Source organism: Microplitis demolitor, chromosome 3, assembly GCF_026212275.2.
Source record: "Microplitis demolitor isolate Queensland-Clemson2020A chromosome 3, iyMicDemo2.1a, whole genome shotgun sequence".
In the NCBI taxonomy this organism is placed as follows: domain Eukaryota; kingdom Metazoa; phylum Arthropoda; class Insecta; order Hymenoptera; family Braconidae; genus Microplitis; species Microplitis demolitor.
This window is the reverse complement of record NC_068547.1, coordinates 20,630,550-20,656,741: the sequence shown is the minus strand read 5'-3', so window position 1 is coordinate 20,656,741 and position 26,192 is coordinate 20,630,550. Positions and strand designations below refer to the sequence as shown.

General features: G+C 27.3%; 1 protein-coding gene and 1 pseudogene across 1 annotated transcript in view; one reads left to right on the top strand and one right to left on the bottom strand.

The window, feature by feature from the left end:
* Window positions 1-15,490, top strand: part of LOC103577560 (opioid-binding protein/cell adhesion molecule homolog) — a 79,426-nt gene extending 63,936 nt beyond the window's left edge. The window contains exons 3-10 of the mRNA XM_014444225.2: window positions 510-717; window positions 1,052-1,210; window positions 3,816-3,947; window positions 4,546-4,683; window positions 8,169-8,330; window positions 12,972-13,040; window positions 13,116-13,214; window positions 15,312-15,490. Of these exons, the coding sequence (XP_014299711.2) occupies window positions 510-717; window positions 1,052-1,210; window positions 3,816-3,947; window positions 4,546-4,683; window positions 8,169-8,330; window positions 12,972-13,040; window positions 13,116-13,214; window positions 15,312-15,490 (1,146 nt within the window). The remainder of the gene's footprint in view (window positions 1-509; window positions 718-1,051; window positions 1,211-3,815; window positions 3,948-4,545; window positions 4,684-8,168; window positions 8,331-12,971; window positions 13,041-13,115; window positions 13,215-15,311) is intronic.
* Window positions 15,491-23,424: 7,934 nt separating this feature from the next.
* The window catches only part of LOC103577528 (neurotrimin-like), a 99,419-nt pseudogene continuing 96,651 nt past the window's right edge, over window positions 23,425-26,192 (bottom strand).

Below are 26,192 nucleotides of genomic sequence, written 5' to 3'. Positions count from 1 at the left end.
CATGTAGCAATAAATGACCGCAACGTATACATATATCGATAAAATGATTTTGAATTAATATTGTTTGTGATGGATGGTTTTATTATAAATACCAATAGGGTTAGATAATTATTATTATTATTATTATTATTATTATTATTATTATTATTATTATTATTATTATTATTATTATTATTATTATTATTATTATTATTATTATTATTATTATTATTATTATTATTATTATTATTATTATTATTATTATTATTATTATTATTGTAAGTGTTATTATTCTGATTAATGCAATGTATGTTAAGTTACAGAACTACAGTTAGCAAACATGTTCGAATTTGTCGCCATCAGTCGTAATACAATTTATTCATTCAAGTGCAAATTAACATCGCGAATCACGATATAATACGATACAAATGTATACGGATGCATAAACGATGGAAGTGTAATGATAGTAATTTCCGATACCGAAATTTCTCACACAATCACTAACTTAAACATTATCGAACTATTTTCAGGTGGCATGGCTTCAAGTTAACACACAAACAATACTAACGATTGCTATTCACGTTATTACTAAGAATCACAGGATCTCAGTATCGCATAGCGATCACAGGATATGGTACTTACATATACGAGACGTTCGTGAAAGCGATCAAGGCGATTATATGTGTCAAATAAATACTGACCCGATGATTAGCCAAGTAGGACAGCTCAAAGTTGTAGGTATGTTTATTGGTACAAATTACTTTATTTTTAATAATTATATAGTGTGGGGGGGGGGGGGGGCAGAATGAGACACCCCCAAATTTAAAAAAATTTTTTTCTTAAATTTTTAAAAAAATTGAAAATGTCAACAACTGAAAAATTTTTCTATTCACTGAATGTTTGAAAAACAAAAAAAAGATTTCATATCTGGTCCCAGACAACTTAAATTTTCGTAATTACCCCGTCCCCCCCCCCTCCCTCCCTCCAATAAAAAGCCAAAAACTATATTATGAAAGTAAAATTAAAAATTGAAATGTAAATAATAAATAAAAACATAATTATTTATTATCAGTACCTCCAGATATCCTTGATTATCCTACAAGCACGGATATGGTTGTAAGAGAGGGTAGCAATGTGTCACTACGTTGTGCAGCTTCCGGATCACCGCAACCCAATATCACGTGGAAACGTGAGTCGGGTGAACATATTGTTTTGGGAGCAAATGACGAAGGTAATTTAACATATCATGTATCATTATTATTTATTTTACTCTCTTAATTGATGTGTATTTATAACAAAATTATCAACCATTGTTTGTTTTGCGATATTAATAATTTCATTTGTTTGTTAATTTGATGCTTCAAATAATAGCGAATGCAATTTCACTAAATCAACATTAAATAATAATAATAATAATAATAGTTATTATTATTATTATTATTATAATGATAAGATTCTATTGAGGTTGGCAATATACCAATTTCTATTATTTAACTATTCACCAGTTATCAAAGTAACTTTAGTACACGATTGTAAGTCAAGTCGAAGATTATAACTAAGAGAATTCTGATCTCAGCAAAAGTAACATCAGCAGTAGCAATAGCATCAATGAAAGGAAGTCCACTCTGTGACTAACAAGTTGAAGGTAAATGAGAATCAAGAATTCACTGAGACACAAATTGATTTGCCGTGTCTTATCATCGTCATGAGTATTACTGTTCAAACTATATCTATTGATATGGACATTCCCTATAACTTTGCTTTTAGCAATCAGGCCTATCAAGATGGCCCTTTTAATTTTATCGAATTCACTCAATCGTGTTTAGAGCCTGGTCCTTCAGATCTACAACTTGTTGCTTAAGAGCTACTCAAAAGTCATCGAAGCCTTGAATAATTGCTCCTCTTCATTCTCATTTACGTCAAACAAAAGAGGCGCTTATGTTGCTTTTGCTTCTGCTTCTTCTACTCTGCTCTAAAGAGGCTGATGGAGTACTTTAGCTCTCATTGCATAATATATGCCCTACGATAGACTACTTGCGAATTTGAACTAAGCTTCATAATTATCTTAGTTTTCTCGTTCGCTGTAAAAAATCGGGAGTGATTTCAGAGCGATTACGGGTTTTATTTAAAACCGAATTCACTCGGAATTCCGGAGTTTTAAAAAATTTTTTTCCAGCGGAGTGATTTCTGGATTTTATTTAAATCCGTATTCACTCCGACTGGAGTTTCAATTCTAAAACAAACTCCTTGGAAGTGAATTTTACTCCAAAGGGGTTAAATAAATACACAGTCACCTGCTTCGAATTTACTCTGGATTTAATCCGCGTTCACTCCGAAAATTTTTTACAGTGTTAGAAGTCGATGATTATTATTATTAATAGTCATAAAAATATTAATCCAAGCTAATTACATATTTTATGGTAAAACTAATTATATATACTCAATGTATGATGACATTGATTAATATTTACAAAATAAAATACCTCGAGATAATAAATGTGATCGTAGAAAAACGAGTGGTAGAAAATAAAATGATGTCTGTGGTTTTGTTTGATGATAAGCCACATACATCACATTTATTCAGAAAGACAGATAGACAGACAGACAGATAGACTGAAAGGGAAACTATCATGCGACACTGAATGATAAACTATATTTGCAACTCAGAAAGTCTAGATCTACTAAGTCGTGACTGACGACTATCGTGATCAAGAAAATTCACCAGACAAAAAAAAATAAAATAATAACAGTAACCGTAACGATAATGATGATAGCTGTAGCATTGTTTGGACCTATAAAAGATTCGCGTGCTCCGTTAAAATAAGAACTATTAATTTATGTCTGAAGAATTCGTAGTACCAATAAATATCCAAGTGAGTAGCAGGCAGTACGAGCTCAGGTGTATATTTCATAGCAAGTTTTTTGTGTTAAAGAGGTGACGACAAAGGTGCGAATCAATCAGCAACAGGGTCTCTGGACGTTGTTGCAAAGCTTCATGGTAGTTAAACACGCTATCGCGATACACACACTCAACTCAATTATCGTGTTGCGGGGTTGTGAGTCGCCATCTGATAACTCGCACTAGAGATCACTGTGCATGTACATATATATGTGATTCATTTCAGCGATTAAATTCTCACGCAATGATGCTAAAAAAAAAATTAATACTACACTTAATTATTATCTTTCTTTATCAATTAATTAAATAACACCCTAATATTCGATAATTAATTTACGAGTTATTTTGCTCTATCTTATCGAAAATTTGTCTTGCGTTAAAAAATAACGAGTTTATTTATACTTTAACATATTTTTTGTCCTGATAAAACTTTTCTTTTGATAACCCGAGTATTTTAATTACTGATAAACTCCGCGGTACTGTGGCTGTGATATGTAGACGTAGATATATAAGCATATATCTATTTAAAGTTCCAGATTAAATAGTTTTTACATTCATAACATTGGAGTCACGAAGTAGTTGAGGTGTAATGTGAATAGAGTGCAATATGCAAGAAAAACTAAATGCCTTTTTTGAGCGCCCCAACGGTCCCTTTACCTCGTAACTAATTCATAACGCAGTTGAATAATAAATGTTTATCTGCACCCCAATGAATTTAATGTATCTGCGCACTCAACATTCAATAAATACATGAATATTGTAAATAAAAATAATTGTCTAACAGATTAATATAAATATGTATTACTTTAATGTAAATGTAAAACTGATAGGCAGTCTTGAATGATAAAATAAAATTGGTTTTGACTATTTAATGTTTTAATAAATATATAGTATCGTTTAACAAGAAACAATAATTAATATTAATAATGTACAACAGCTGTATCCAGTGTTAATGGATCAACATTGAACATAACGAGGGTAAATCGACTTCACATGGGAGCATATCTCTGCATAGCTTCCAACGGGGTACCACCGACTGTCAGCAAGAGAATAATGCTCATCGTTCATTGTGAGTAGTCTGTATTGACATATCTGTCCGAACTTAATAACATAAACGAGAGCTTTAATTGTCATTTGCGGTCATTGAACATCAATGAACCTCTATACTCACATGTATGATGTATATAATCATGATAAAGTAATAATAATAATGTCAATAAAATAAAAAAGAGATATAAAAGACAGGAAAATAGGTTGTTTTAGTCCGATAGTCGACTGTTAATAATATTAGAAAACGTACATAACTGCTCTCCAGAGAAACATTGACGATAAAACGTATTTTTCTCTTTGTATTTATAGATATATGTTTTTACTTACTTTTTTGCCCTCTTACGCCAAATATACTGTCAGGTTTTTTATCCGCTCATTCGTCTCTTCTAAGTCCCATGGGTATCTGTCTTGAGTTTCCGGTTCATCTGAAAAAGAAGTTAAATTATTGTTCAGATGCCAATAGCATATATATATATATGTGTATGTGTATGTGTATATGTGTGTGCAGATATAAACTGAGAAAATGAGGAAGAGAGAGAGAGAGAGAGGAAGTTTAATCTGAGAACAACAATAGAAGGTATTGTTTAGTTGTTGATTTATTTGTATTAATGTTACAGTTCCACCTATGATAATGGTACAAAATCAGTTGGTTGGAGCACAAGAAGGACAAAACATGACACTTGAGTGTCACTCGGAGGCATATCCTAAGGCCATTAATTATTGGACACGTGAGAATAATTTGGTTATATCAAATGGTAAATATCCGTTATAATTTTATTGACTACTATAAGTGATTGATTATGACATAATTTAATACCCATAACTGTCAGATGTTTGTAGGTTTATTATAGTAGTGGTGGAACGCGTTAGATTTAGTCGTACTATCGTGGTAAATTAGGACTTGTGCGTTGGTATGCCGAGGAGAGATAGAGAATCCCCATCAACACTGTGTCCTATGCAGATTAATAAATCAACCCTCTGTTAATGCGACTGACTTATACTGTAGTGTGCCTTTGTGAATATCTACGAGTATGCACGAGAGTGTGTATGTAATCGACGAGAACCTTCGTGTGTAGTTTGTGCATGGTTGATAGTTGATGCGTATACGTGTGATACATATAGTAAGTTCATTAAGGAAACTTAAAGTTTGTAGTTCAGGGCTTTTGTGCAGCTTCACCTAATTTCTGTTCTTGTTGAATACTGTTAAATTCACTCAATTTAGTTTTCAAATTTATTTTTTTATTTTACTTTTTGTTAAGTACTTTGTTCAGTTTATTATAAATCTGATTACAGAAGAATTTCTCAAAGTTTTATCTTTTAGCATTTTAATAAATTAGTAGTCGCCTTAATATTTGATTGAAATATTTTATTGGCTATCATTAGACTTAATAAATTAAAGAAAGTAATTATTGATAGGTATAAAAAAAATTTTTACTCAAAAATTAAAATCGTATGGTATAGATTTTTTAATTGTTTTTTAATAATTTTATCTGCCCGAAAATTATTCATATATTTTTTTCACTATTTTAGTCTTAAATTGTATAATGAACCATTTTTTTTTTCACTTAAATTTTCACGTAGGTCTCTATACATTTTTTCTTTAACGTTTTTCTCTTTGATTTTATTAAATGGTATTAAAATTGATCATTCTATTATTAAATTATGAAATGGTTTGTAAAGTGGCATTTAATATATTTAATTAATTTTAAATTGTGAACAAAGTTAGAATTCACTATGTGTAATTTAAAATATGAGATGATATAAATTAGATAAAATATATTAAAGATAAATATCTACTTGGCTTTATTAAGACTTTAAAAAGTAGAAAAAAAGTGTATAATAAAAGTTTTGAAAAGTAAATTTTACAATTTACGTCTTGCTGAGGTATAAAAGTGGAAATAATACGGTGCGAAACGTTAATTTCGTTTTGATGACAAAAAAGTAAAGTTAGTGTGACGCCTGTCGGGCGCATGTGCCTGCTGCCTAGAATCCTCGTCTTCCTCACTCTCCAACTTTCTTCCTCTCTTCACTTCCCTTTATCTTTATCTTTCACTATTTTTTGCCCCATTCTATGCCTGGGATCTCTACTACTTTTACTGAGTATAAAACTGAACATCCCAAGAATTACGGGTCAACTTTTTTGCCCGACATGAGTCTCGGGCTCTTTTTCCGGCGAAAATGCATTCTGGATGTGGATTGTATCCACCAAGTCTGACGTTGTTATTGCGACCCGATTAAACAAGAGCGTAGCTTTTATCATAACAATAAATAAATATATAACAAAAGAACTTTGACAAATCCAAAAACAAGTGTATTTTAAAAATAGTTTAAAAAAAGTATATTTTCAATTACCAAAATAATTATTTTATTTAAAATTATAATTATTTTTAATTTATGCAAGTAATCATTTTTTTTTTATGCAAAGTAGGTGATTAAGTGTGATATAAATGTAAATATATAATTAATGAGTTTAAACAATAAAGTTTACTCTCACAAGTGAAATTGCTTGGTCACCTCCGTTAAAATTTATTATTTTTTTTTTTTTTTTATGTATGAGAGAAGTAAGACTATAATTTATACTGAAAAGTATGTCACGAGTGTAAAAGATGATAAATGAAAATAATTGACTTAGGAGGTGAATGATATGATATTTTAACAAATATATAGATATATAGGTATATATGTATACATATGAGAATTTTAGACCTTTTGAAATGAATAAGTGAATGTAAGAGAGTAACTTATGGCGAAAACTTACTTGAAAAATATATACGTATAATTTCTTTGGAAAGAGTTTTCTGTAGAGCACAGAAGTAGAGAGGAGCAGGAGTCGTATTCTAAGGAAACCTAGTCAACCTGATGCGACGACAGAGACCGTGCTTAGATCGTAGTTCAACGTCGTTAAACTTTTTCATCTTCTTTTCAAACTCTAAGCCGATGAAAGTTTTTCTTCCGCTCACCAGAATCCAACCGCCACTACATAAATGCATTTTTCTGTTGAAACTCTTTCGTTTTCTTCTGTTCAACTTTACTTGTATATCTATAAACTCTTATATCCATATATATAAATATATTCTTTTCTTTATTTATTCACCCCAAAAATTATCATTTGAATTAAATTACATTTTTATATTATTTTCTCCATAAGTTTTGTTTTATTCTTTATTTATTATCAACTTTTTTTTTTTTTTTTTTTTAACAAAACTTGATAATTAATTTTATATGTATTTTATTTTACCGAAATTATTTTTGTTGTAAAATTTATGTGAGTAGATCTGATGAACTCTATGTCTTCAAATAATGAAAAAGTATTTATTTATTCAGAGATGATACGGAAATTAATATAATTTTTATAGATTATTCTGAAAAAAATCAATTACCATTTGCGAATAAAACTCAGTATGGAGTACCTATGACTCGGATATTTTTTACAAGAGCTTCGTTATGAAGCAATTGGAATGTAGCTTTTTTTTACTTACAGATTTTCCATGTGAATTTACAAAAAATTTTAAAAATTCATAACAAACCATTTATAATTTTTCATCAAATTTAATTTTCTGTTTACAACCACTTCTCAATTAAATGTATTGACAGTACATTAAGATGCCTCAAATGAAAAAATTTCTGGTTGCAATGTGCAGTAAAAAAAAACATAACGGTCGAGTGGCTTTTGAATACTCCGTAATAGGATTTTTATTTTATGTAACATAGTATAGAATTTTCAACCGAGACCTAGAATTTATGCAATCTAGTAATAATATCGGCTCTTGAACATATATTCTCATTAAAATTATTTTATTTTCTTAATAAAATTAATTGGAAATTATTTGAATTCCGAGAGAAACGAAAAAAGTTGACCGATTTACCAGTGATAACATTATTTCTGCCTCAGGAATTTCATGCACGTATTTGTTCTGAAATTCAGTGAGTAGTCTCGTGTAAGCAGAAAGTTCTCTTTCGTTCAAACCCCTCATCGATTCGGTGCTTGATGTAATATATTTTTCACGTGATTCTACGATTCTACGAAAGCGATTCATTCTTTTTATTTCTTTTATTATATATCTAAGATTTCCTATTTTCGGCTCAACAAAAAATCTAATAAATAACATTAAAGTATGAAATCGAAAAGAAAAATCTAATCAAGCCCACAGAAAAATTACTGACAGTTCTTAAAAATACATTTTTTTACTTTTTCGAAAAAAATTATTCTTTGAAAATATTAAATGTGTTTTTTTTCCAGATGAAAAATATGAGTCGTCATATACAGATAGTCTGCAAATGGACGCGTACAAAGTTCATATGAAATTAACAATAAAAAAAGTGGAATTATCGGACTACGGATCATACAAATGTATCTCGAAAAATTCGCTTGGCAGCACAGATGGCACTATAAAACTCTATCGTACGTATACTTTTATCTTTATTAATAGCAAATATTTAATTACAAAAATTATTCCTTTACTTTCATCTTGTCATTAAAAACTATTGAGATAAATTTTCTTTTCATCTCTGAGAACGTTTACCCGACATTGCTTTGATTGCACAAATGTTTCACGTAGAATACGCCCGTTTACTAAGTAAATAGATCCATTTGTATCTCTCATTCGTTACTCATTTGTAGAATAAAACGATAATCCGATTGAAAATGCCATTCGCTCACGTGAAATTACCCGTGGGGTTTATAGTCGAATTTAAAAGTAAAAGGCCTTTACTTTTCTCTATCTATACACTGTACTCTTAGATACGATCAATTTTTCTACCGACTTTTATACCTACTTTTTTTTATCAAATAGACTAACTCACTCACTATCTTTTTCTCTTCTTCCTTTGACTCTTTACTAGAAGAAGCGATAGTGATGTTAGTTCTAAAATGTATCAGTCCAATAACGATCACAACTTTCAATTGAACTGTATACTATAAAAAAAAATAATAAAACTAGTTGGAAAAAAAAAAGTTGATACTAATCTTTTTCTTACTTTCGACATCTCATACGACTTAAGTTTTCAGTCACGTTTTAAAGTTGTTCTTTAGATAATAAATTTATAAGAGAAAAAAAAAAAATTAAGTAAAATCAGTCGTTAATTTTGTTACAAAAAAAAAATTAAATTCATTATTTATAAAAATTTTCTCAACTCATAACTCAATTTGAGTCATTGATATTTTTAAAAAATTTTATTTCACTAATTTCAACAGTATTTTAGTGAAAAATTTGAATTAAACTCTTTTAGCTCTTTGATCGCTAACTATTTAACAGTATTGACTTTTAGTATTTGTGTAGTTGATTTACACTTCAATTTATTTTACGTCTTTTATAAATACGTTCGGACCGAGTCAATCAATAAGTAATTTTTAAACAGGCAACTAACACACACTTATTTACTTTATAAATAAAAAACATTGTTTTATTTAAATTAAAACTTTTTATATTTATAATTCAGACCTTCAATTTATATTGGAGTAACTCGGGTAAAAACAGATACCATTTTAGTAGAAAAAAAATTTTTTTTATCAGTGTTTGGTATTTGAGTTATTTTCTTAATTTATAGGGACCCACAGAACGAGACTCTGAGGTAAAATTAGTCATTGCAAAAAAAAGAATTTTTTTTCTTTCGATTCTCCATATTTTCAGGTGATATCTCTGCTAAGAAATTCTTTAAATAAAAAAACTTTTTTAATAAAAAACTTGGAATGGCCGTTATCTGGGCAGGTTAACTTGCCCCATCCTCCCTGGACACAATAAATAATTATCACCTATAGCCTCAGGCTTCCACACTGCGTTAATTAATTTTGATGATTGAAATTAATTAATAACAAATAAAAAATACCGTACTAGTAATTAAAATCAACAGAAAAAAAAAATTCAGTTCGAAATCGTTAAAAAAATATAATTGCAAACATTAATATACCTATATATATGTATATAATAGCAGTTATGTTATAACGGTACCGAGATGTGAAACGAAAAAAAATAACTGGCTCTACGCCAACAGCCGATTCTGGACGTGGAATTTCTTAAAACAGAAATAGCTCAAGTGAAACGTATAAATCGTTATTATAATTTAACGGAGCAGGATCCTTTGTAAACTCATATAAATCGGGCAACTAATTTCGTAAAGTTTCGTCGTCATAGTGAGTAAGTATATTGAGTTAATTTTGAGATAGCAACAGCTGGTTGTACTAGCATTGGCTGATACACAATGACACATTGTTCATCCACTTCAGAGTTACTAGTAAGGTCTAGTCTAGTAAAATCTAGTCTAGACTCTTGTATGTCAATACAAATTTTTAATGCTTTTCATTATTGTCGATACGTGTTGTCATTTTTTTTTTTTTTTTTTTTTTATTTATTTATAGTGCTCTCGTTATTGTCAGGTCAAATACACTTTATATATATTTTTATTTATGTTTATATTTATATCCAACATGTAAGAGAATGTATGTCGAAATATATAAAGAAGATGTCAAGAAAATGTCAACATGTTATGAAGTCTTAAATAGGCTTGTTTACTTTATTTCTGTTAAAATTAAAAGATTACTATTTTTTAAATGACATTTAGAAATTAATTACACTACTATATATTGACTCCTGATATAAATAAGACATTAAAGAGACCGCTATCTTTACTGCGGCTTTATGATTTTTTGTTATTTAATATCCAAGTTATTTGTGATTTACGACTGAAAGATTATCAATTTCTGAGTATCTGGATCCTGGCTAAATGCCCGATGGTTAATTTGGATTAAATGATGGTTTTAAGATGAAATTTAAATTCAGAGGATCGATGCGATGGATTATTTGCGGTGCCCCTTTATAGTAGATTAGATTAAATGAAAACTCATTTGTAAAGGCAAAATTTTTGAAAGACTTTTGGACATATATATCTGTTACCTATTTTGAGTCGAATTATTCATCATCATTTTTTATGAGGCTCGGAAAATTTTCCAAAAAATGAATACCATAGTATTGTTAAGTTTTAATCCGCCATTTTTTTTTTTTTTTTAATTTAAATCGAAGGTTATGGTCACTTGTATTGGATTTCGAGATAGATGTATCTAAAAACTGCGGCAACACTATTTTCGGTGAATTTCACATTATAAATTTTTTCGTACCCACGTCTTTCATAACATGTTCGAAATCTCTATAACTGTAATATTTGAAATAGAATTTAATTCTATCACTTAAAAAAATAAATATCAAGTGAAAAATTGTAACAATTAAGAAAATTTTGTCCAATTGGGTTTGAATTGAACAAAAATGATGTAAAATATTTTTTATTTCTAAATTTAAAATACCTCGCATTCTCATGCATTAATGGATGTTTCTTTAAAAAGACATTTAAAAATCGATTTATCTGACAAGATTTAGTTAAAAGAAAAATGGACAGTCGATAAGATATATGGGGCAAGAAAGTGCACCGATTTAGTCGCTTTTTTCCTTGGTCCGTTCGTTCATTCGTTCGTTAGTTTTTCTTTCTTATTTTGTGTTCGTTTGTCAAAGCTATTTCTAAAGAATACCTATACCCCGAATCAGTAAGTTGCCTAAGTAAAAAGTACTACCGTGCGATTGTCAGAATCAAACCACTGAAAAATGCATCCAATGCAAAATCAGATCGTGAGTTTTCTTTCCTTTCTATCCACGATAAAGAGTACGCGGTTTTAGTTTGTCGTATTTTAACATATATAAGCCAGAGATAAAGGAAAAGATAAATTATATAGACGAGTGGAGATGAAAGCTTTGATAGACGAGAATCTAAACATTTATTTGATGTTTAGCAAATGTTATATGTCATGATAAATAAATATGTTAATTATTCAAACATTTTGCTTTATAATAAAAAAAATATTTTTTGTTTTGTGTTTAAAATAATTTTATTCAAATTATTTTCAAAGATTCGCTTGGTCGTCAAAGTTTAGTATTTGTATTGATATATTCCATTGCTTTAATAAATTATCTCGTGTTCAATGCATCAGCAATTTGTTTTCGAATAGGAAATGTTGGGTGAACAGTTTCTCTGAATAGTTAACGGATCAGAGAGAAGGCAATGACACTACTGCACCTATTCATTGTTGTAGGTACTAGTCCTATTTTCAATGCAGCATTAAATAGACAAGTGGCAAGTTGTGAGAGGGCATATCAAACTTTACAATACTCACACACTGTCTTTCTCTTCCTCCTTTCCCTTTTCTCTCTCTCTCTCTTATCTAGCCAACTACACTAAGTTTAGCAAAGTTTGTACAGCTTGACGATCTACTAATATTACTCTAGTATTAAATCTTTGAAACTATGAACACGATATTTTACTATTGCAAATACTATTGCAAACCATTAGCTATAAATAAACCCTCAAAAATCGACTGTTCTTTAAGGAGGGTCTATAGTAATTTTTATCCTCACAAAAAAATTTTTTCTTTCAAACGAAACCTCTAAACGCAAAATTAAGAACGAACCTCGATACATTGTCCGATAATCTAGCAAATACGTTTTTATTTTTTTTTAATTTTCATTTGTTGAAGAAAACAACGAGGACAAAGTTTCCATTTACTGCGCAAGTGCAACAAAGATAGTACCGATATAGTGTGATAGAGAAAAAAGTTCAGATCCTTCTTAAAGGGATTTGAAAATTAAAAAAAAATTTTTTTTTTTGTAATTTTATTTCTCATAAGAATTTTTCTTACAATTATTATATCACATTTAATAAATACTTTGTAAAAAAGCCAGAGTTCAATCAAAATTTCCTTAGGGGAAAAAAAAAAATTGTAAAAATGTCAGACACCGGAAACCAAGAAACTGATTTTTAAAAAATTGAATAATTTATTCTCTCCTTAAGGTTTAAGTCTAGTTTAAGTACTGGGTTATAAATAATTGCTTAAAATTTTTTACACTATTTATTAAAATTAAAAAAAAAATTAATGTTTGTTGAGTTTTTAAAAAATGGAATTACAAAAAAAAAATATTATTTTTCTATTATTAGACTTATTCCTTTTTTTAAATTAACTTTGAAGTTTTTTATTGTGTATTAATAAATAATTATATTTTTTAAGGAATTGAAACACCAACGACACTACCAGAACCGTCAACAACTACCCCAGTACCGCCTACAGTAGTCAGAGGTAAATAAAAAAGGTTTAAACAAAAAAAATTATAAATAAAAAAAAATGATATACTGATTTAATTTAACGTTACAGTGGAAAGTAAACCGAAACCACGTCAAAAAGTATCTCCAACAGTTGTGTCGAATTTCAATGAAATAATTGATGCATCAAAAACATCCGAGAGTGAAAAACGTGGTAATCTGACTTCCTTTTATGTAAATTTTAAAAATAAATATAAGTATGATAAACTCATAAATAAATGCTAAGGTATTGTTACCGTTACTGTTAAAACTATAAGTCACAAGTAGAATATATTAATTTATTACATTAATAATTCGTTAAAGTAACTTCGAATAAAAGTTCATAGTACTCGCATGAATATACTGAAACTAAGAGTAACAATTCAAAAATTAAATTACATTTGGTAACATTCCACACAGTAACTATTCGCTTGGTATCAGGGTGTAAAAGCGTATACGAGTTATGGGGAATTTTATTGAAATTAAGGGGTTCGAGTCGTGAGTTTGTCAACCCGAAATCTAAATTCGTATCGCATACAGTTGCTGTAAGCACCGCTCAACTAAGTTGTAACAAATGTATACATATATGTACATTAATATATATATATATATATATATATATATATATATATATATATCAATGTACATGTGCGTGTATGAGTTTGAAAACTTTCGTGTTTTGATGGATTTCATTAAAATTAAGGTACTAAAGTGATGATTTAATACATCGCATTGAAACTGTCACTTTAGTTAAAGTTTATTACATATGTTAATAAACTATTCAATGAGCTTGCTTGTTATCAATTTAACAGATATAATTATAGCTCTATATTTTAAATTACATTGTAATAATAATGAGAGTAATTCCAGAGTCTGTATTTGTTAAAATTTTCGGTGTTAAATTTCAACATTGAAAGCGATGTTAAAATAACGCTGTCGGTGTAAATATTCTTTGACGGTGTTAAAAATATTTTACTTTGTGAATATTTTTACTTATCCAATCACTGCAGTTAAACAATCTTTTTATTAATTAATTAAATTATTGATGATAGAAATGGTGGAAGTAAAATTGTGTAATTTTTAAATAAATCACGTATGACATAAATAATTATTTAAATAAGTCCATAGCAAAATTTAAATTTCTATGTAATTTTTTTTATGCACCGATTTAACACCGCCAAATTACACCGTCTACTCTGGTGTTTCATTTTAACCCTGCGCGATGTTAAATTTAGTATTTTTAACACCGCTATTTTTACAGTGTATGATTAAGGTAAGACTCAGTACCTGATTACTCATGTATTTGTAAAGCGATATTTACTAAATTTTACTAAATATAGATATTCGAATATATGGAGTGATCAGGAATTAGGCCTTTTACCTCAAATAATAATTGAATAATAATAAGGTATTGAAATCGTTGTTAGACATGGGTTTGTTAATAATTTTTTATTAAAAATTGACAAAATCACATCTTGTTCATTCAGGTCAAAAAGTGGTCGAAATATTTCCGCAGCAGCTTGATTGTAGACGTTACCGAGTTTAATCAAAAAATTCAGCTCTAAACGTAAAATTTAGTTCAGACACGTTGTGTTGATCTGTTGTATTGTTACTGAACCAAAACTGTCTGTGACTTTACCAAAAAAATTTGTTACTTTAACGTACTGGTAACTGGTTTATCAAATGTTTTGTTGTCGCAATAAAGTCGTTGCTACTATAAAGAATCATTTGTTACCCGTAAATCGTCGAAAAAAAAGTGATCGTTTGTTGAATTCGGTCCATTTGTTCTTTAGTGACCGTGTACCAGATTGAAAATATAGTTTTCAGAAAAACGCGATCGAAGACATCAGACATAAAAGGACTCATAAAATGGCGCTTAGTTTAAAAGTCGGCAAAAAAATGTTTAGATTTACGGAGGGTTAATTTTTATATTATTTATACCTTACACGCAGATAAATTTTTATTAAAAATTACCTCAAAAATGATACTGTAAGGACATGTAGAAAATATCGAAAAATTTTCCATGTATATTGTAAAATATATTACTCGATAGCACATAAATGAATTGGAATTTCTACTAGCAACAACGTAAAAATTTATTTACTGTCAAGGTGTCATTACAGTACCAAATTTTATGGGTAATTTTTACTAAAAATTACCTGCGTGTATCAAAATATAAATATTCTGTTAGTTATTTATATTTATATTTTATACATATGAAATATATCAGATAATATTTATTGACTAATTTAAAATTTAATTTACTTAGGTGCCCAATTACGTGAAAGACCGAAGACAAACGCCAAGAGCGGAAGAAAAAAAAGTGACGACAGGTCACAACAAACAGACGAAGCAGCGCGATCAATGTCTTCGAGAAGCGCCGGTATCTTATCAATTACACGCTCTAATTTTGCTTTACTCACTATCACATTAACTGCATTTTTATAATTATTATAAAAATAAATATTAGCAATATAATTTATAAATTTTTTTTTAAAATTACGTCTTTTAAATGATTGAACAACATGTTTAATTGATTTGATTTTTATGTAAGTAATTAATTAATTGATTGGTTAATTAATTATTTATTATTGACTGTTGAAGAAAGTAGCTTGTACATTCCGCACAATAAAAATAAATATATATCTCTGTACATATTATTGGTGTGAGTGATAGTTAAGGTAATATGAACATAATAATTGTATGTAATATGATTATAATAAAAGTATTTTGTAAATAGGTAATAAACTAATTAATAATCATATTTTAATTAATAAGTAATCGTTATATCTGTAAATATGGATCGTTCATTAATTGTTATCAGGGATAATGAATGTTGTGTGATTTTACAGAAATAATAATAATAATAACAATAAGAAAAAAAAATGTTGCTTTAGTTTTAAGTATGTATTGACTGTACATATAATTATGTACATATATATGTATATTATACATTAGTTAAATGAGTATCCGTAATGACATTGATAAATATAATTTTGTATGTAAAAAAAATTTTTTATTGAAAGTTAAATGTGTAAACTATAGTTTAAATGTTTGTTAAATTGTTTTATTAAGTAATAAATTATAATTAAAATTTTAATATTTAAATTATAAAATTTTTGTTATGTATTTGGTTAAGTTGTCATGTGTTCTAATAAACTTGAAAAATGTTATTTATGTTAACGAATAATATTTTATTATGATAAGAGCGATTGGAAAAGTGAATACACTGATAGAAGAATTTATTTAAATGAAATAAGATTTATTAATAGTTAACAAATGATTTATTTTAAAGTTTAACCCAATAAATATTTCTTAATTGTTAATAAATGGATTATTTTAATAGGAAATGACACATGAAGCTAATTAAGGAGGGTTATGACAAATAATTTATAGTCCCATTTAAGTTTATTTTTTAAAAAAAAATAATACGCACAGTAATTAATTTAAAAAATATTCAGCATTTTCTTAATTTATAAAACAATATTTAGTTGATTATATTTTGAATTCGTTACACTAGACAGTATACTGAAAGGTATTGTAAACAGAAAGTGGCGCTGTAGTCAAAAATCACAGTGATGTTCACTCAAATATGAGATTTATTAACTATTAATAAATCTTTATTTGAGGCAAATAAATGCTTACTTCAGCCAAATAAGGCTGAAAAACTGTTTCAAATAAATGCATTTATTTATATCAAATAAATACTTCTATCAGTGTGTTAGTTAAATTTTAATGGCACACTCAGGAGTCTCATTATTTTTTTTCAAAAATACTGCGTCACTGTTTAATCGATACTTTGAAAATTAGTTGTAATTTTTTTAAATTCTTTAATATAAAAAAAAATATGAACGTTTATTTACATAAGTGATCGATTGGTAGTTTATCTTAATTTACTTGTAATAGTTGTCATATATTTTTTTTAAATATTAGACAATTCTAATTTCAATCTTAAGCATTTGTAAAATATATGTAGTATAAATATATATGTGAACAGGATATTTTGACGTAAAACACAATTTTTTATTGAAGAACTATTCAAAATAATTTTTTTAGTAAATTATATATTGAGGTAAAAGACCTAATACCCGATCAGGGAACTTGTACTCGATCACTGCATGTATTTGTATATTTATATTTAGTAAATATAGATATACAAATACATGAGTGTCCGGGTGCTCATTCCCTGACTCAACGAAAAAAATAAAAAACGATGCTTTTAATAATTGAAAATGAATAAAATTTCAAAGCTCTGATTTTTATCATTCAAATAAATCTACTACACGATAGATGGCAGAGTTATAAAATCAATTGATACTGCAGTAATCTGTAATAATGAGTTTGATATAAAGATGACAATAATAATGTCCATTCTATCAAAATCATTTTTTGAAATGAATAAATTATGTCGAAAGTTTTCTAAAATTTCTGAAAAAGTAACCATCTAATATGCATCTGAAATCCATATACAGTCAGGCCTCGTTATAATGCTACGCGTTATAAGACTCTTCCCTTCAATTTGTTAAAATTCACTCAAAACGCTCTTCCACCAGTGACTCAATGAAAACTTTGCGCCGAAACCTCGCTATAAGACTAACGAACACTGCGACTAAAATCGAAATAAAAAGTATATACATAGAGACTATGGATGAAGTAATTTATTTTCAGTTGAACCAAATGCATAAATAAAACCAAAAAACGGTAATAGTCTTACAGCGAAACTTGGGCGCAACACTATTAAAGCACAATAATGAGGGAACCTTAATTCTAAGAATTTTTTCTCCTACTGCCCCGAACTAGTCTTATAACGAGGTCCGGTTGTATATATATGTGTGAACCCACGATCAATTAAAAATTTGAATGTAAATATTGAGTCAAATAAAAAAGAAATTAATTATTCGTTAATTTATTGGTGCAATTAAAATATTTTTATAAATATATAATATATATGAGTTCTATCATTATTTGCTAACACTAAAAATGTCAATCTAATATTTAAGAATGATAAAATAAAAAAATAATTCGTCGAATAAATACTTTTTAAGTTTATATTGTAAAAATTTTAATCATGTATGTAATATCATAAATGTTATATTTGACAGTACGTTGAATCCTCAGTCAATTACTAGTACTCTTAATGATGAAAAATATTTTAACTGCATCAACTATTAATGCTTGAGCTTTTATCAGTTTATTAGAACATCTGTAATGAAATATTGAAGTAAATTATATCTACTTACGTTAAAAATAACTGCACTTGACTTAATTATCGAGTGCTAAAAATTCTTTATCAAAAAAAAAAAAAAATTGATAGTATAAAAAACATATTTGTTATATATTTTATGTACGCGGTTACTCATTTGTCAGTTTTGTAAATAAAGTGGAGAATTTACCCAACGGAGTATTTAATAAATGAAATAAAATAAGTTAATAAAATGAGTGTTGATTGAAATAATTAGTTATAATTATAATATATCAAAGGCTTTTAGAAAAAACAAAAAAATTTTTAACACGTGCTAGAAAAATAAAATACTAGTATTAGAAAAAAAGTAGATTGTAAAATATTTTTTTCAATGATCAATAAAATAATTTACTGTAATATTTGTTGTACATTAATATCTTTAAGAAAAAAATATATGAACGAAAGTATTGGCAAGTATTGGCAAGTTATAAGGCAAAGTATTGTCAGTGTACTTGATCTTTATCAAGCTCGATAGTTAAAATTCTAATAGAACATAATTTTATATATTTAAAAATATATGTAAAAAATTTTGAGTGAAAATTCCGAAAATTTACTGACTTAGTTATTTTAGTGAGAGTACCGGTACTACAATATCCAAACTATTAGAGAAAGTCTTTGTTTTTTTTTTTTTTTACAATAAATATTCTAAATTGCAATAAAATAAAATGATTCCGACTCAAAATAAATACGCGCGTATTTTTGAACTAAATTATAATTTTGAATTAATACTATTTTTAATTACTAATTGAAATTCTAATTCAAACTAATTCGGCATCATTTATCAGATCAGCAAACGTCACTACCATTAAATTAGAGTTCTGTCAAAATACCAAAGAATTATTAATTAACAACTTTAGTTCATTTTACTTTTTTTTTGGTTTCCTACATCTATTTTTTTCATTGAGTTCAATAAAAAAATATTAATGTCAAACAATTAAAATTCTAGTGACCCAAAAAAAAAAGATGTTTTCAGTACCTCAAAAAATGTGAGCTTAAAATAACTCCCTTGTATATTTTAATAATTTGAGGCAATGAAAATTTAATTGACGTTTTCATAGGGTTAATTATTTTAGTAGATATGCAAAGTAAAGTAAGGGTTACAGCGAATTGGTATTATAATATCGTGTAAAATGGATTATTAATTCAGACACCTTAGACTTTAATATACTAGCACAGTATACATATATATAAAGAAAATAATAATAAAAAACGTCAATACACTGCATTAAGGATGAAGATAATTCTTTCAAAATTACTACCCTCAGACGATTAAATTTCAAAATCCTATTTATTCAATAAAATTAATTAAATTATTTCCATAATTACAAAACTAAGTACTACATATACACTAGACGGTGAGTTATTTTATTATTTATTTTTTATTCAATAAATATAATTAACGTAATCATTAGATACTATTATAATTACTCTTATACGTTTCTGTCATTAATATATTTTTAATAGCGTATATATTTTTTCTCTTATCACTTAAATTCTTTTTACATATAATCATAAAAATATTGTCGGGTGAATTTTCCAAGAGGCCGATGAAGTCAATTTTTTTATCGTTCAATTAAATGTACGTCATATATATTTTTTTCTTATATACATTTTTAAATGCAATTGGTTGTACAAATATAATGTGCAATATGTTTTTTTTTTTTTTTTTTTTTTTTACATCACTCAGGCGCAATACATGCAAATTAAGTAGCATTGATATCTCTTACATTTTTAATTTAAATACTAGTAAATATTAAACTCTTCAACGGACAAAAGAAATTTTATTAAACTTTAATCTATTTTCCAAAATAAAATTTTTCAAATTTAATATATTCAATACTTTTCTTTAAAGATATTTAAGACAATTTTTTTTCATCAATTTTCATAAGTCCGTAAAGAGATTTGATAAATTATTTATATATATATATATTAATTTGCACTAATTACTCTTTTGTTAACATACAAATACAAATTTTATGATAAGGATATTGTTTTATTATAATATTTAAAAAGCATAAAAAAAATTTTATTCATTGACGTGCGTATTCACAAATAATTATGGGGTCAAAAAAATAACTTGGCCGACTTTTTAGAATTTTTACATTTATTTTTGACTTAATTAACTTGATTTTGACTGCTGTAATTTTTTTGACTCGCATTTGACTCAATTAATTTAATTTTGGCGCCACTTACTTTTTTTTAACTTCAATATGACTTTTTTAACTTAAAAATTTATGTCGAATTAAAGTCACGTTGACTTGGATTTGACTTCAATCACAAATTTAATTCAAATCCAAGTCAAACTTGACTTGAATTTGAATTAGTTGGCTTAAATCGGTACAAAGTAAGACAGCTTAGTCAAAACAAAATTTGTTTTTCATTTACTAAAAAAAGAACTTAAACTCGATTCGCTTTTTGTTAGACTTGCTTTATTTTCAATTTTCAAAATTACGCCAAAATTATTTTTTTGACCCGGCAAAAAAAAAATTTAGGTCTCACTAGACCTCAGTCTTTAAAATTTTAGATTTACTTATATCTTATTAGATTGACGTAGATCTTAGACTCAAAATAATTGTGGATTTTTTTGACTATTAAATTTTAATGAGTTTAAATTCAATATTAGACATTTCAACCGAATATTTGAATTATTTAAATCGCTTCATTTAACTTCGGTCCAGATCGACCTAAATTATTTTTCTCAAGTATTTATATATATTATAAATAATCGCATATTTGAATAGTAACTTATAAATATCAATTTAAAAAAAGCATTTAATTGAATACTTAAATTATCAATTAATCAAACTGATATTTATTATCATTAATAATAATAATAATAATAATATATATTTTATGAAATTAAAGTCAATTATTTGTTAAATATAATCAACATCCTTTTGCTTATTTACATGTGAGTCAATGATTGATCGTTCAGTGAACTGTATTGGTTTCAATGAATTTAATATACAGTCGAGATGTGTTTATGACATGAGAATTTTATAAAATAATATAAATTGAATTAGTGATTGTTGAATTATACATCAAACAACTCTCAATCTATACATCAAACAGCTTTGCTGTCTACACTAACGCTCTATTTATTTATATGATCAATGACTTGTAATTCATATTATATATATATAACTGAGAGAGCAGAGGGTGAACAGAGTAAATGATATTAAATCAGATAAAAAGTTTTCGTTACAGGGTAACACAATAGTGTGGAAATAATGTTATACTGAATGTGATCCTCAAATGATGTCAAATATAACGAGCGAAGTCTTGGGGATGTAAAGTACGTAAGGGCAGCGATTAAATAGTTGATACAGAAGTTCAGTCTCTCACGTCGTTATGTATGCCAGTATGTGGTCGTCTTTGTATATTGTACAGTAGTATCGAGTAACTGATGCGAAAAGTAGTATAACTGATTCATAAAATAATTTTTGTATGTAATTTTGCTTTTTATGTCTGATGAATAAAAATAAAAAATTCTTTTACGATTAAAATCTGCCCTCAATGCATGGGTTTAATACTCTGTGACTATTTATTTTTTTTTTTTATTTTCTTCACAATAGCAGTAGGGAAGTACCTGATCATTTTCGCATGATTAAACACCTGGTGTGTATACGATTTTTCTCCAGATCTGCATTTGAAAGTTTTAACTTTTGCCTCTGTTTGTTGGAAGAGTCGCGCATGCGCTAATTTTCATCATTCGTTTTCTCATAAGAAACAAAAATTTTTTCCTCCAAACAGGGCAGGAATTTAAACTATCAATGCATTAGGTATGGTAAAAAAGTATTTTTGTCCTCAAAAATTTGAGCCACTCATGCCATTTTTTAAAAAAATTTTAACGCGATTTATTTTATTGCAAAAAAATGCAGGACTGATATTTCTAATTTTTCCATTTTCATTTATATTTTCTCAGTTACTTTTACATTTCACTTATTTTTCAATGAGAGCTTTACGAATTGTAATTAAAACAGATTATCTTCAATGTAAATATTAGTTTTTGCTAAGCAGGATGTTCTTCAACTGCCGAATTACATTTAATTATTCATATAAATTTATTTTATTAAAACCTTCAAATTTGACGAACAATCTTTCACTTTTAAATAATAAATTGAAACCTGAATTGTCAATACATAAGTATATATATATAACGACTATTAATACTCGAAAAAATAAACTTAAGATTAACGGAAATCTCTGTCTCACCCTCTTGTTTAGAAAAGATCAAAAGGTCGTATAATAAATATCTCAACTACCCTACGACATTAACGCGCATTATAATCCCCTCGAAGTTCACACTGACGCATACATATATAAATAACATTATTATTAATTATACAAATATTTATATGTATTTTCAAGCGTGTATTTAAATGGCATTCGGAACGTCATTCGAATTGTTGCACACATAAACTTTTTGTAATAATTACGTACATTATTTTAAATAATCTCTACTGTACATCATCCATTATTCATTAAATTACACGCATTACTTCGATTTAAATTCAAAATCAAAAATATCATATTAATTAAATTACTTAAATATATAATAATTATAAATGCACAAATAAATATATAATTTTTACGCATAAAAATATATCTTGAAATCCTCATTATTGTTATATTATATTTTTTTCCACGGAACTATAAATATAAATATATATTAAGTATAAATATTTGAATTTATATTAAAGGTGTAAGGCACCATTAACGTATTTATTATTTTATAAAATAACATCGAAGCGATGCGTGTAAACATTCTCTTGTAAGATATAATTTTATTACATTTAATCGTAGCCATGATCTACATATACATATATTTCACATAAACATTTATAGATATACATATATATATATGTAAATATTTATATATGTATATACATTTTTTTTATTTGGGCGTAATTTATTTACATTCGTGGCATATTTATATTTTCATGTATGTATAGATATACATATGTATATGTATTATTTATATTTATATAATTATATGAATCGTGAATGCATTTATCGACGACAGTACATTTTAAAGCTTCTGTAAATCTATTTTATTAATAAATAAACTTACATATACACTATTGACTCATATTAATATCATTAGTATTTATTATTATTATTAAATGCGATGGTTTAATATATATTTTGTTTTTTATTTTTTATAAAACAGTTTTGTTGCAATAAGCACGCACATATTTATTGTTTTATAATTATAGTATAAATTTAAAATCGATACTGTACAAAACATCATTATGATGTTTATTTTATTTTGTATTTATATGTACTGATGATTAATTAATTATTATCACTGGTAATTATAATCGCAGCTTATCGCTTGTCGTTATCTTATTATTTAGAAGCTGTTAAGGAGTTTAATGTTATCGTCAGTATTTTAAGAGCATTAAGCTTTAATATTCTTGATGACCGATTTTAACGGGTTGTACATTAAATAAGCTGTCTCTCTTGCGTGTTTTTACTCTAGTGGATGATCCTAATGACGTAGTAAGGAAGTGAAGCGAAGGTTTATCCTCTCAAGCGGTATGAAGAGACTGCAGCTGTAGATGGTGATGAAAGCAAAGTACCAATGCAACGATGACGACTGCCAAGTAGTGCACTTAGCTCCGGATCTTGACTCATCGTAATCTTCATCCTCATCTGCGTCGTTATCTTTTCGTCCCCGTAGCTTTAAGTCTGCAAACAAAGTTTTTCCGGTACGCTCATTTTCATACAACATTACAAAATTTAATTTCGCGACTTTACGATTTTATTTTATACATATATATATGTATAATTTAAATTTATTCTCAAGAATAGAGAGATATTATTATGTAAATGGATTTTCATGAAATGTCAACGTTTTTTTTTATTTTTTTTTTTTTTTTAACTATAAAGCTACATTTTATACCTTTACTATATAATTTACATTTTCTTACCTCGTTCTTTCGGCATATCTTGATTTCCATCAAGCAAATTATTGCCCGAATTTTTTCTCAACTTTCCTAAAAAAAAAAAAATGTCAACAGTAATAAATTGATTTATATTAATATTTATAATTTTTTAAAACTATATTTTTTTAACTATTGCACGCCTCAAGTCTAAAACATAACGATATTATTCGACATAAATGATGTTTTTGATAAATTAATTTCGACAATATGTATTTTCAAGATGGGAATGTAATAAACAGGACTATTATATTTTTATATCAACTGATATTTTATTAAGTTGAGTTGACTTTCTAATTTTTAAGCTAACTAATGTGCGCATGTGTTCGCATGAAAGTAAGCGGTGTATAATCTGCAGTACACAATTAATTGACATAATTCCATCGGTATTAACCATGTATTATCCGATGATAGAGCTCTATTCAAAGTCGCTATTGAAATTGCCACTATCAAATAATTAGCGAGGTAAAAGACCTTGTATCCGATCAGGGAACTAGTACTCGACCACTCCATATATTTGTATATCTAGGGTAGAGGTACCGTTTTTGGCCATTTTAGCGCCAGTTTTTGACACTTGAAAATTTAAAATAAAATAATTTGTAAAAGGCGCAATGACATAATTAATTTTAAAAATTTCTTCAAAGATACTTTTCGTTCTCTTTCTGGGTAAACCTTGTAACCACATTTTTTTCATAATTAAAATTATGAGTGAAAAACATTATTTAGTAATGCTATTGCGTAAAAAAATTCAAAATTTGAATAATTATAACAGAATGTAGAAAACTTGAATTTTAATCTTTCGATTAACGCTCGTGTAACAGAATAGATATTTTAACCGATTTCTGAAAAAATATAATTTTGCAGTTACGAGATTTACTCAGAAAGGGGACGTTTGATCCCACTATAAAATGGAAATATTTTTTTATACTTCTTCAATAATTAAAATAAAGTATGAATCAAAAAATAAAACAGTGGCCAGAAATGTTACTTTTACCCTATATTTAGTAAAATTTAGTAAATATATATGTATACAAATATATGAGTAATAGGATATTAGTTCTCTAATCGGGTACTAGGTCTTTTACCTTAACAGATTAATGAGAAATTATTTAACATCTTCACCAAGCAAAAGTCGCTTATAATTAATTGACAATAATTTATTTAATTACTGTTATTTTTTTTAAATTTAATTGTTGAAAGGAAAGTCTTTTGAATACTTAGATTAAGCATAATAATAAAATTAACATTTTTATCACATTCTAGGAGCCTGAGGCCTGCATTTATCATTTCACCGAATTATTCATTACTTTTATTGGAATAAAAAAATAATAATCTATCGATTTCAATAAAATTCAGTATACTAACTCGATGTAAGCAATTTATAGACGACAAAAAAAAAGAAAAAAATCCTTTACTTATACGTCGGATCTTTATAGTTCTGGTGCTTTATTTTTGTAGCGGGAAAACATTAAATATTTTTACAACATATTTAGTAAATATAAAATCAAATAATTACATGTCCTTTTTTTTTGTCAAAATAAATGAAAATAAAAAAATAATAAAAATAAAAAATGACACATAATTACCGTAGTTAAAAATTGTTAGTGTGAATTATAAAAATAAAAAATGAGGGATTAAAATAAAAAAGTAAATAAATAAAAAGGGTTAAAAGTTTTCACAGTACTCCAAGGTGGTACACTTGAGCATTTGCGTAGAGCGCATTTTTTATTGCTATGTCTAGCCTACTTACTTTTCGTATTAAGAGTAACTCTGGTCTTTTTTATAACTTCCTAGGCTAGTATATAACTTAGCTCGTTTCGAGCACTTTTAATGCCGACTATCGCGTGATGCGGATGACAACGACTTTTTTGACTGCTTGAGTTGACCCACGAGCGGTAATCCCGGATCATAAATCTCGCTTCGTCGAATCAACCGGTGATTTATCGTCATCCTGGCATTT